The 14,199-nt window shown below is 37.2% G+C and overlaps 1 protein-coding gene across 1 annotated transcript in view; it reads right to left on the reverse strand.

The window, feature by feature from the left end:
- Nucleotides 1–1,724: 1,724 nt before the first annotated feature.
- The window catches only part of LOC131799832 (uromodulin-like), a 36,929-nt gene continuing 24,454 nt past the window's right edge, over nt 1,725–14,199 (reverse strand). The window contains exons 5-7 of the mRNA XM_066166420.1: nt 6,114–6,236; nt 5,247–5,366; nt 1,725–2,101 (exon numbers count right to left, since the gene is read on the reverse strand). Of these exons, the coding sequence (XP_066022517.1) occupies nt 1,725–2,101; nt 5,247–5,366; nt 6,114–6,236 (620 nt within the window). The remainder of the gene's footprint in view (nt 2,102–5,246; nt 5,367–6,113; nt 6,237–14,199) is intronic.

Genomic DNA, 14,199 nt, shown 5'->3' on the forward strand with positions numbered 1-14,199 from the left:
AAATTGAGATTGTTGCCCAATTAAACCTAGATAATAATAATACATTTAAAAGGTGTCGGAAGGCCGTTGATGTCTCACTAAAGGAGAGAGATATCTCAACAAATCAACCTCTCACTTCCTAAAGTTCGGAAACCCCTCCGGAGATTATTGATTATTCATCCGATGGTAAGTGATAAGTCATTGCTTCATGTAACCTTACACTGATTACATGTAGATAATTTGAATAGCAGGCGATAAGAGGATTTGGCCCTTGGGAAAGTCAATGCACATTTTTCTAAAGTGCAACAAAGACGCGTAACCCTCGGAGTACTTAGACGTGCTATTTGTCTTAGGCTCACTGTCAGTGTTAAATAAAGCAACCAGAGTAAAAGGTCACACCATATGACTATGTTACCGCTCACATACTCACAAATAACCTGAAAAGGTTATTAAATTAGGTTTTGACTGGTCTTCATTTCGGAGCTCTTTTTGTTGGAATGGCTTTGAAAGAACTACTAGCGTAGACATCATTCAGATTTTACCCATTTCACTCAACACGCTTTCCTATAAGATTGACCTGCTAAGGTATGATTAAATCAAAATAAGGAATACTAAACTCCTACAACTTAAACTACTTTATTAAACAACATATAATGATTCTTTCTCAGGAGCTACTCGTATAGGCAATACAATAATTGTCCTTTAAAAACTTACTTAAGCCCACTACAGACTAAAACTTAGCTCTCTACTGAGAGAGAATCTTCACAAAATACACAATCTTTTAAGTATATCACAGCACTGAGTACTGAGCTACCTTTTGTAGAGCTTCCTAGATATTCGGTCTTTTCTAACTAAAGAAATTATTACTCCTAGCTGACCGAGTCCTAATATACCGTCATAACGTACTTCAAAACATTCCAGAATTCGAAGCTTACAACACAACTGTTGTGGTAAAAGTAGATCGTAACCACATAACCCATTATAATGTTTTAGTTTTCCGTGATATGTCACCAGAAAGTTTGAGTATCGATGTTATAGTGACTAAAAATTCTAGAAATCATTCACTTCTCTATCCAAAACACACCGAACACGATTTAAAAATCCTTATAAATCATGATGCTAATGAAAGCACGACTGAACATAGTAAACAACTTGCTTATAATCACGGACCGCCGTGACCCATCATGGAAGGCTTTCAGACAGAATAACAACTTCATGTACAGAAGGCGTGGGTATTAAAAGCTGCTTTAGTTTCTAACGACCTGAGTAAACATCAAGAGTTGAAAACGTTTAGTAATAAGCAAAATACAGTGCTTAAAGTTTCGTTTAAAACTTACTGAAGATGTTTGATTGGAACAGATAGAGATGATGATAAGATTATTTGGAAGCTCATTAATGCCCATAGTTGTTGACATTAGCTAAGGGTGGGGGGGAGTCTCTTCTAATGCTCGGATAAACTATTATTCAGTCGACTCTGATGATGATTTCTGCTGAGGTTATAGAAACGTCAATCAGTAACGCTGACAACCTTCAGTCACATCGTCTCAGGAATACTCTTACTTGGAAGATCAAACTATGCGGTCCAAAGGTACTCTTCTGTTCAAACTATTCACTGTTTAACACTAATCATAAAAAGTGGATCATGTGAAATTCTTAAAGTCCCTGTTATACATCAATGTACATGAGCCCATAATTAAATCGATTTGTGAATCCTTTCGTTGAGCAGAATGACTTGCTTATAGCATTCAGTCTGTGCCACAGTAGCGCAGAGGACAAGCAGGTACCTTTTGTAGTTTGTAAATAAAGTAGGATCCGCAGTCTTTCACTTTTATGTCCTTTGATTTCTTGCAACAATCTCCACCTCTGGTAAAGCAGACCTTGGAGAGAACCTCACCATCTGCCAATGTGGGGTGACCACCTTTTAGCCAGCCTGAGAAGACCGCACCACATCTATTATCCGGTACGCACTGTGTTGGCATTTTTGTTCCTGCATCTCCCACGAAACGATACCATTCCCCGAATATTAAGGAATCGTAGTCACATTTTTCTCCACCGTAGGGTGTGATGTAAGTGCTCTGTCTATCAGCATCGCTCAGGTTTCTGTAATTATAGCACGGATCGGCTAAAAAGTTGAATTTCGGTTAATGCGATGTTTTTTATATTTCGTTATAAGAAAGCTTAAGGAAAAAGCTATTGTATAAACTGCGATGGTTTAAAACGATTTCCTGCCCTGAGAAGAGCCGGGAAATCCTTGTTAAACAGGCGTATGATGTTACGATAATTCTTTACATGTGTTTGATATCACCAATCAGCTGTGTCAGGTTAATGAATGAATGGCAAAGCGTTGACCGTTCTCAATCCAGGGTCGCATGTCGAGATTTTCTCGAATTATGGCTGCTAAAAAAAAAACAAAGAAAAATTCGTATTTCTAGCAGACAATGTCACTCAAAATTTCCTAGAAAGGGAAGTGAAACAAAATACGAAAAGAAAAACCTAAAGTTAGTTCTTTGACCGGGGTAATGGTATTAGCTGGTATTTCTCGTGGCTAAGAACGAAAATCGGCAACTGGAAGATTTGCCGCAGGCCGATTTCGGCCGTGTACATGAAAATATTTCTTTTGTCGGTAAGGAAAAAGTCAATAACTGAGAATTTTGTGAAAAGAAAGCTACCCCCATTGTCTGTTTCTGTAATGGTTCAACGTATTCCATCTTGAGCCTTATCGCCGATGCGCTTTACGACTTTTTTTTGACGGATTGTGAAACCTATAATTTCATTTTTTAAAAAGTCGACTTTTCTTCCCAGTAAAGGCCTATAGTGTTTACATGATAAACAAAATAATACATGGTCGCTTGCAGATATGAAACTTCTCTTCTCGTGTTTTTCTCGTTACCAAGAGATTATAACAGTTTATATTCTCTTGCTCGATACCTTACTCGTTCACTGCTCTCGCTCACGAGATAACTAGTTGAACATTCGAAGAGAAATTCTATATCAAAGCGCACCCAAGTATTATTCTCTATTTATTGAATGAGTACAAAATAGCCGAGTTTGTCATACAGCCTCAATACAAAATCCCTTAAAAGTTACCATATTCAAAGAATTTCAATGCGTGACTGTGTCGCGATCGCTCAGTGATCGCTTTTCATTCAGCCCTGCAATCATCGACTGCTGACCAAAAAAAAGGTTGTTGATGAATTTAAAGCCATCAAACTTTTTAATAAGTGCTCCCGCAAAAATTGCCCAGGGCTAGAATTATTTAACTGTGAAAAAGTTTTCTGTATTGTAGTAGAAATAAAGTGAGGTAACTAGTTTTTCTAAAATTCGATCTGCGCAGATATGCCTGGAAAACTTTGTTGGAGCCGATTACTGCTTAAGCAATAGAAAACCTTTTTTCCATGTTTACATACTCTCGCCTAAACACGAGAGGAGGTTGGGAGAATTTCAGAAAGTTATGCGAACCCGATACGCAGTCAAGGGTTTGCATAACTTTCAAGAAATTTCCCAGCCTCGAGTGTTTAATTGAGAAAATATAAACACGGGAAAAAATGCCCTATATATTATAAGCAAAGTTTTTCAATAACGTTACAAAGGGAGGTAAAGGTCCGAGAACACGGTATTGCTTTTCAATAAATGGACCATGCTTTAGCTCTTGAACGAGCGGGGTGACCTCTATTTTTCATTGCATAATTTTTTTGTACAAATCTTCCCCTTTAACTTGGAGAAATTAAGAAAATTGTCGAAGGCAAAAAAAAAAGAAGACATAGCTAAAAACGTGCACAAAGCCCGTTACTTGATGATGAAAATTATTACCTTGAAAACAACGACGTGAGGAACGTTTTGAGTGATAATAATTACTAATATATATAAATAATTTCCACAAATTACATATCAAATTTTCCACACGCTCGAGACTTTGTACCTTTTAGGTTTTTTCTTTTAATTTTTACTTCGAAAACCCTTGATTCCAGCTACCAAAAAATATACCTTGAAATGACGCGCGAGAAAAAGTGCTAGTAGAGGCATAAATGAGGTAAGTGTTGCCCGTCATTTCTCTCAAACAAGCAAGGTGACCTGCCTTTCTTATTGCATTTTTCGAAACAGCCATTGGTAGGAAACATTCAAAGGCAGACTAATAAAATTGTTAGATGACTTTTTTTTTCTGAGGAATTACCTTATTAGGTCAGAGTGAGAAAATCGTAATTGCGGTCAACATCGATTTTAACCAATTAGACTATTTTGTTTAATTGAGGCATCATCAATATAATTACATTTGCGGAACATTTATGCATCATCAAGAATAAATTATTTTCTCTCCTGGTGAACAAAAACAATGCCTTCAAGTCCAAAAATATGATGTAAAAAAAAAAAAATTATCTTTCTTTATCCCCGATGTTTTGTCGATGGCGTTTCCAAGCAAACCATCGCCCAGAATTCAGCGACATATCCGGGACTTTCATTGAGACGCTGGCGCTAAATTTAAAAGCTAATTAGAAAATGATTGTCAAACAATAAAGGAAAAGGGCTGAAAATGTCGAGGAAGGCTTACGTTCTCTTCGTTTACGGATAAACTACTTTTCAAATGCTACTTTTACCATATGGCTTTTAAAGAAGAAAGTTCAATTGAACAGTCTATCATTCTCACTTTGTTCTTGCGCTTTCAGAAGAGGTCGCAAATTTGCCTTGAAAATTGACAATGTTAGCATCCTGCTTGTATGAGAAGTCGATCTCGGCGCACTTTCAGGCGTAATTTATCTTCACTCAATTGCTAGGTTTATCTTTTACCATACGGTTACTTTTATTTGACATTCTAGAAAGCGTCATAGAAATTTTCAAGGGATTCCAAACTTTGGAAGTAGTCGCAAAACGCGAATTTCGAAAACGTTTGCTCAGCATCGTAGTGTTCCATCCAAATGTGTCCTTTGGAGACCCCCACGAGAATACAAGTGACCTATTTTAAACTTCCCGCGAGAATATCAAGGTATGCTAAGCTCCGCCTCCGCAAACAATCGCGCACACGCCGCCTAATTAGTATTGAAATTGAGGCGGTAACTAGACAATGCTTAAAAAACTGTAAAAGCTTTTAAGATATGATCGCTGCGATCGCTGCAAAAATATTCAGCAATCGTTACTATCATAAAGGTACTAAAAACTAACGTGATTTGTTACATGGCCAAACAAAGATAACCATTCACTCAACATTATTTGCAGCGAGTTCAGCCAGTACCATCTCTAAAAAATATATAAGGCATGGATTAAAAGAGACTAACCTTTACAAGTCAGACCATCCCCAATGTATTTAGGATTACAGGCGCAACTGTAGGAGCCCTGGGTATTACTGCAAGACGCGTTCTTATCGCACATGTTCATTTGTGAGCACTCGTCAATGTCTGATGGGGATCAAGTGCACCACGTCACAACCCAGAGTTAGATGTTATGATGAAAAATGTTTTGGCGAATCAAGATATAATGAATACCTTTCCAAAACTGCAAATCTAGTCTCAAAGGATGTGGGACAAAACAAAACAAAACAATCCACAATTTTTAATGAGGGATGAATTTTAGGATAAATGTTTGATTACACCCAGTCTTATAATTTGAGCTTAAAAGACGTTTCAGATTACCTCCCACTTTGAGTAGCTGGGATTGTACGTATAGAAAGAGCAGCAATGAAGGTTGCCTCTCTTCCGTCATAAAGGGCTTTTCTGGACATTGAAGGGAAGTTATCAAAATTACTTGAGCAAGTTTGTCCATCTCCAGTGTATCCAGTGTGGCATGTACATACATGTGATCCAATTGTGTTGGTACAGTTAGCATTCACATAACAAGAACGATTTCTTGCCCATTCGTCAATATCTGAGAAATCACAGGCTTTCAATCACGATTCTTAGAGCATGATACGTGTATAAACCTCCTTATTTTGAATATTGAGAGCATTTCATCCTCTTGCTTTCAATTGGGATTAAAGATTTTCATTTTCTACCATTGGTCAAAAATATTAAGGCAAGGGTAACTACTTTATCAAAATAAACAAAAAAACAAAGAAGGAACGTACAAATTAAACAAACAATTAAAAATACAAACACAAACAAACAAGTAAGGTCATAACGTGTCAATTACAATCTAAAGGCCTTTACCTGTGCAGTTCCGTCCATCTCCGTTAAATCCAAATAAACAGGTGCACACAAAGGATCCATTTGTGTTTTGACAAGTAGCGTTCAGGTGACAATCGTGAGAATTTTTTTGGCATTCATCAATATCTAAAAAAATGGTGAAGAAAAGAAAAATTATACAACGTTAGTGGTTACACGAGTGAGATATACGACTACGACTTTTTTTCGCGGATTGTGAAACCTATTATATCATTCTTTTCAAAAAGTCGCCTTATATTCTCAGTGAAGGCCTATTGTGTTCGTATAGCTAATCACATCACCGCTTTTAGGCTTGGCTAAATCTATATATTATTCTCTTACTTGATACCTCACTAGTTTGCTGCTCTCACTCATGAGGTAGCCAGTTGAACACTCGAAGAGAAATTCCAAGTCAGCGGGAACCCGGGTATTATTCACTATATATTAAATGAGGACAAAATGACCGAATTTCTTAGTAATAAATTGTCTAATTATCTTGCAACGCGGCTGAGTGGTGCAGCACTGTAGTCGAACGTGTCATGCAGGACTGCTCTACATATTGTAGCGAAGAGATTAAATTCACCTGTGCAGTTTTGTCCATTTCCAGTATATCCAGCGTGACATTGACATACATGTGATCCAAGGGTGTTCGTGCATGTAGCATTCTCGTGACAAGAGTGACTTCCTTTACACTCGTCAATATCTGTAAAATCATAAGCATTAAAAAAATTAATTGAGAAAAATTTGCCGCGCATAAGCTTGGGAACCTTAGTCTTTCTGTCTTGTGGTTCTAGAGACAGGCCCTTCATGTTACCACTCACCAGACTTTTTCTCGGTTCCCCCAATTTCAACTACGTTGTTCTGTCCTGTAAGCCCTTCCATCAAGTCTCCCTTTGCCAGTTGAGATTTTTGAATGTTTATTGAATACAAATGTGTCATTATCACCATTTTCTCTAGGCCCACATTCGTCTCCTTTTTATACAAGGATTGATTGTGTTGGTAAAATATGATAGTGCTTTTCCTTCTGTTGGGAATGGTTACAAAAGAAATGCATCAAGTACCTGTGTAGTCCCGTCCAAATTATTCCATTTCTGAAGTTTAAGGATACGTTTCTCAAAATGCGGCATTTTCGCCTTTGAGAAGAGATAACTCAAGAGGGATTTGAGCTATTGACCTGAAATTTTAAGGTTAGCTGGGTCTCACTGAGTTAGTTGTGATGAATGAAGGAATTTGTCATAAGTGTTTAGAAAAAAGGTTATTTTAAGAAATGCTTCCTAATTTTGATTGCGCAACTTTAGATGGCTGTTGAGGCTTCACATTTTGAAATTTTGCAAAGTCCTTCATTCATCCCAGTAAGCAGTCTGTTTACTTGAGAAAAATAGTAAAAATACATGTTTCATGTGAAACTAGATGTAAAAATCCTTTCTTAAGTAGGTCCAGGTCAGCCACAGCATGTGCTATTTAAGGGGCTTGGTATCAGGTTACAAAAAAAATACCGTATTCAAATACACATTTTCATAATCTTCAGGCCGATAGCTTTCTAATGATGTATAGTGTGCTATGATTTTGATGAAAACCATAGCTGTCACAAGTGATGCAAAAATGTCACTTTTTCAGGTGAAACCCCGCCTTAAGTTATCTCAGCAATAGGACATCAAAATCAAAATAAAAGATAATACGTAGAGGAACTCTGAAAGCACATGAAGATTTAAAAAAATCTGAAATTGAAAGTAAAATTATTCTGCTGTACTGATTGCGCTGTTGTTGAAGGTTGAAAAGTTATAAAAAAAAGTGTGGCTGTACAAAGAGATTTTCCCTTCTATCTATACTATTTAAAAAAGTGAGGAACTAATAATAAATCACATATTCGATGGTTTATCATATAATACGAGAGGAAATCTTGCTCATTGCTCTTAATTATCCTTGTTCCTTTCGCGCTCGGAAAAATACCAGGCAACTCGTAAAATATCTGCGCGTATTATATTTTAAATCTTGGTAAAATGTAAATGCATGCATATAATGAAACCCGTAACTTAATAGATATACGAGGTCGGGGCGTGAAAATCATTAAGTTGCTTCTTGATCATAACCTCAGTTACGAAGACAATACTTATTATGAAAAGCTACTTTGCTCGACATGAAGTATCGCTTTTCTAATCTACGTTGGCAAGACTGTCCATTTATAATGTATCCTTTCTTACAGATGCAATTATATGAACCATTTGTGTTGGTACAGTTAACATTAACATCACAAACATGACTATTATCGTTGCATTCATCAATATCTGTGAACGTAATAGATTTGCAAAGGGTAACTGAATAGAGAAAAAAAATCTTAGCCAGTTTGTCGGATAACAAGGCAATTATTTCTGGTGAACGGTTATTCTGCTTTTTTCTAAGTCTAATCTAATTTACCTTGGCATGACTCTCCTGTTCCAGTGTATCCTTCCTTACAGGTGCAGCTATGGGAACCATTAGTGTTAGTACAATTCGCATTCACGTCACAATCATGGCTTTCATTGCTGCATTCATCGATATCTAGAAGCATAGTTTAAGTGATGTATAAGAGGTAACGCATTAACAATATGACAGTGGTGCGTGAAAACAGGCCTCTAAAATGAGGGCTAATTTCCATGGGCGATAGTTTATGCGCAAAGCTGCTTGTCTTAATAAGTGTAGGCAACTCTTATTCACCTTGACATGACTGTCCGTCTCCAGTGTATCCTTCCTTGCAAGTACAAATGTGAGAACCATCTGTGTTGTTACAGTTCGAATTGACATCGCAAACATGGTTGCCATCGCTACACTCATTGACGTCTGAGAACAAACATGAATTGCCAAAACATTACTTGACAGAGACAAACATCAAATTTCTGAGTTTTTAAAGAGTTTTGTTTTATTTGTGGGAAACTTTATTTTGCTATTTGCTAAGTCTAATGTGATGATTATACCTTGGCATGAGTGTCCGTCCCCAGTGTATCCTTCCTTACAGGTACAGTTGTGGGAACCGTCAGTGTTGGTACAATTCGCACTTACGTCACAAGAATGGCTTCTATTGAGGCACTCATCGATATCTGGTAGTAGACATGGTATAGATATAGAATAATTCGTGCAAAGTCTGTCTATATGGTATTTACGCACGAGATCGTAGTATCGGAAGTCGAGGGAGTGAACGCAGCAAACGAGTAAGATTTTGATATAAAGCAACAATTGTTTACATACCGTACGGACTGACTATACGTGATGTATTAGGTTTATTATATCGTATACATGTACATAAGGAGAGTAAATTCCTCTTTTATAACATTTAATTGTCAAACAGACAATGGTTTATAAATCGATCATGAAAGATAAAAGCCATATAAATTTCCCTTCTCGATAGAAATAATGCAACATACTGACAGCTGGCAAAAAATAACAAAATACCTCTCAATACTTGAAACAAGGCATGTTAAGCCTGAGGGCTCATAATCTTCTCTGTCTTTAAGTCAAAAAGAGCGAATAAAATCCGCCAGATACATATTTAGTTCCTCGGGTGATATTGTGTCTACTTTAATAATTGAAATAATAGACATTTTCAAGGAGCACTTGAGCGCTTATTTAAAATTTTGGCTAAAACTGGGAGGGGGAGGGGGCACTTGTTTGTAGAGAAGGCGCTTTGTCGATTAGTCGAGAGGGGCACTTCTTAAGTTACTTTGGCAATAGGACATAAAATCAAAATAATAGATAATACATAAAAAATACTCTGCAAGCACATGAAGATAGAAAAACTGAAATGGAAAATAAAATTATTCTGCTGTACTTATTGCGCTGTCGTTGAAGGTTGAAAAGTTTTATAAAAAGTGCAGCAGAAGAAACAGATTTTCCTTGTATCTATACTATTTAAAAAGTGAGGGAGGAGAAGGGTGGGGGGGGGTGGTTATCCGGGCGTGGCCGCATATTCGAGAAAAATTTTCCAGAAAAATGGTTAAATGATAAATCCCTTATTAGATGTTTATCATGTAATACGAGGATAAATTTTACTCATTGCTCTTAATTATCCTCTTTCCTTCTGCGCTCGGAAAAATACCGAACAACTCGTAAAATATCCGCGTGTATTATATTTTAAACATCAAAAAATGTGAATGTACGCATATGATGAAACCCGTAACTTAATAGAAGTAAGAGATCGGGGCGTGAAAATCATTACGCTGCTTCTAGATCATAACCTCAGTTACGCACACAATACTTATTATGAAAAGCCGCTTTGCTCAACATTAAGTTTCGCTTTTCTAATCTACGTTGGCAAGGCTGTCCATTTATAATGTATCCTTTTTTACAGATACAGTTATGAGAACCATTAGTGTTGGTACAGTTAACATTAGAATCACATACATGGCTATTATCGTCGCATTGTGAACACAATAGATTTGCAAAGGGTAACTGAATAGAGAAAAAAAAACTTAACCAGTTTGTTGGATAACAAGGCAATAATTTGTGAGGAGCAGTTATCCTGCTTTTTATTAGTCTAATCTAATTTTACCACGGTATGACTCTCCTTTTCCAGTGTACACAGGTGCAGCTATGGGAGCCATTAGTGTTTGAACAATTCGCATTTACGTCATAATCATGGCTTCCTTTGCCGCATTCGTCGATATCAAGCAGCGTTAGTGTTATATTAAAGGTAACTTAATAAAAATACGATAGTGGTGCGTGAAAACAGGCCTCTAAAATGTGGGCTAATTTTCATGGGCAATAGCTTAAAAGCAAAGCTGCTTGTTTTAATTAGTGTAGGCTACTCTTATTCACCTCGACATGACTGTCCATCTCCAGTGTATCCTTCTTTGCAAGTACAAATATGAGAACCATTTGTGCTGCTACAGTTTGAATTAACATGGCAAACATGGTTGCCATTGCTACACTCATTGACATCTGTAAACAAAAATGAATTGCCAAACGTTACTTGACAGAGAGAAAAACATCAGATTTCTAAGTTTTGATGGAAAGAGTTTTTTTAAACTTTTTTTTATAGCCAATTTGTTGGATAACAAGGCAGTTATTAGTGATGAACAGTTGTTCTGCATTTTTCTGAGTCGAATCTAATTTTTTAATTTTCTAATTTTACCTTGGCATGACTCTCCTTTTCCAGTGTATCCTTCCTTACAGGTGCAGCTATGGGAGCCATTAGTGTTGGTACAATTCGCATTTGCGTCACAATCATGGCTTCCATTGCTGCATTCATCGATATCTAGAAGCATAAGTGATGTATAAAAGGTAACGCAATGGCAATATGAGAGTGATGCGTGAAAACAGGCCTCTAAAATGTGGGCTAATTTCCATGGGCGATAGTTTATGTGCAAAGCTGCTTGTTTTAATTAGTGTAGGCAACTCTTATTTACCTTGACATGACTGTCCATCTCCAGTGTATCCTTCCTTGCAAGTACAAATGTGAGAACCATCTGTGTTGTTACAGTTCGAATAGACATGGCAAACATGGTTGCTATCGCTACACTCATTGACGTCTGAGAACAAACATGAATTGCCAAAACATTACTTGACAGAGACAAACATAAAATTTCTGAGTTTTTAAGGAAAGAGTTTCTTTTATTGGTGGGAAACTTCATTCTGCTATTTGCTAAGTCTAATGTGATGATTATACCTCGGCATGAGTGTCCGTCCCCAGTGTATCCTTCCTTACAGGTGCAGTTGTGGGAGCCGTCAGTGTTGGTACAATTCGCAGTTACGTCACAAGCATGGCTTCTATCGAGGCACTCATCGATATCTAGTATTAGAAATGATATAGATATATAATACTTCATAGTAAGTCTGTCTATATGGTATTTACGCACGAACTCGCAGTATCGGAGATCGATGGAGTGAGCGCAGGAAACGAGTAAGATTTTTGACATACAGCAACGATTGTTTATGTACCGTAAGGACAGTCTTTACGTGATGTATGAGGTTTATTATAAAGTTTACATGTACGTAAGGAGAGTAAATTCCTCCTTTATAACATTTAATTGTCAGACAGACAATGGTTTATAAATCGATCATGAAAGATTTAAATCATTCAAACGTCCCTTCTCGATAGAAATAATGCAACATACTATCAGCTGGCAAAAAATATCAAAGTACCTCTCGATACTTGAAGCCAGGCATGTTAAGCCTGAGGGTTCATAATCGTCTCTGTCTTTAAGTTGAAAACAGTGAATAAACTCCGCAAGATACATGTTTAGTTCCTCAGCCGATATTGTTACGGGAAAATTTAATGATTTTTCCGTGTGGTTGTTATTCGGAACATGTTTATTCGTAACCCTTCACATTTAACCATTTCCACTCCCTTCATTTTAGTAAATCAAAAGACTGTGTAAAAATCACTGTAGCTTTTGGAATAGATTTTTGTTGTTACTCGCTTTCATCATATGCACCTGCTTGTCGGCACTTTTGTTATTTATTACTTGGTTATTTTAGGTAAATATAAGTGTTGATGGTCTTTCGGGAAACATTAGTTTTCAAGGTAAATAGCAGCTGAGTTTAAACTCGTATCTTTAATTTCTTTCACGCGATAGTTTCCAAACCAACCTTGCATAGATAATCAGAAACTTTTAATTACTTTTCCGTTCTTATTTCCTAAGCTGCTCTGCTGTAATTAAGATACTAGGTATTTTTGTCTATACCAGAGCTGTGAGTTCGCACCTAAGTTTTCTATTTTTAATGGCCTCGAGTTTATTGCATCCGTCTTTTTAATTTTGAGATTCTTTCCGTCGTAGAGACAGATGGAGTATTTAAGTAGTTTTCGTTGAACTTCAAAGAGACCTATTTTCCGCTCCTTTGTGTCCCTATTCAAATATTGCGATCTGTGTAACAATAGCACCTCACACCAGTTAGTTCTTAAGGAAGTACTTTGTACAGCTTTGATGATTACAAACTTGAGTACGCTAGAGGTCATGTCGCTTGTTGGCCTGACCTAGAATAAAAGTACTGTGGAACCAAAACGCTGTTTCATCCTTGACGTCCGTACAAGCTCACTCGAAGCAGATCTTCGTGTGCCAGGAAATTGTGACGAGTTTCCGTTCTCGCAAGCCGAGTGGCCTCTCTCGAGCTAATTTCCCCCCCCCCCCCCGTTTGTACGTTTTCCGAAAATTCCAGTGTAGCGAGCGAAAACTTATCGTCACAATATTGTGTGTACTTCAATAATTGAAATGATAAACATTTTCAATATGTGCTTGGGCGCTTATTGAAAGTTTCGGCAAAAAACTTTGAGGGAGAGGGGGAGGGGGAGGGGGAGGGGGAGGGGGAGGGGGCACTTATTTGTTGGGTGGGCGCTTTGTCGATTAGTCGAGAGGGGCGCTTCTTAAGTTATCTCAGCAATAGGACAAAGATCAAAAAAATAGATAATACATAAAGGAACTCTGGAAGCACATGAACTTAGAAAAATCTGGAGTGGAAAACAAAATTGTTTTGCTGTACTGATTTATTTTTGTTGAAGGTTGAAAAGTTATAAAAAAAAGTGTGGTAGTAGAAAAAGATTTTCCTTGTATCTATACTATTTAAAAAATGAGGGAGGGGAAGGGTGGGGGTGGAGAAAAATATTCCAGGTAACAGTGAAATGATGAACCCTCATTCGATGTTTTATAATGTAATAGGAGAAGAGACCTTGTTCACCCGCTCTCATTTATCTTCGATCCTCCTGGGCTGGGATAAATACTGAGCAACTCGTAAAATATCCGCGCGTATTACATTTTAAACCAACGAAAAAATGTGTATGTATACATATGATCTGATATCATATACATATGGTGAAACCCGTAACTTAATAGCAATACCAAGTCGGGGCGTGAAAATCTTTAAGCTGCCTCTTGATCATGAGCCCAGTTACGAAGACATTACTTATTAGGGAAAGCTGCTTTGCTCGACATGAAGTATCGCTTTTCTAATCTACGTTGGAAAGACTGTCTATCTCCAATGTATCCTTCCTTACAAATGCAATTATGAGAACCGTTAGTGTTGGTACAATTAGCATTAGCATCACAAACATGACTATCATCGTTGCATTCATCAATACCTATGATTAAAATAGATTTGCAAAGGGCAACTGAATAGAAAAAAAAAT

The sequence above is a fragment of the Pocillopora verrucosa genome, chromosome 5 (genome assembly GCF_036669915.1).
Source record: "Pocillopora verrucosa isolate sample1 chromosome 5, ASM3666991v2, whole genome shotgun sequence".
Taxonomy (NCBI): Eukaryota; Metazoa; Cnidaria; class Anthozoa; order Scleractinia; family Pocilloporidae; genus Pocillopora; species Pocillopora verrucosa.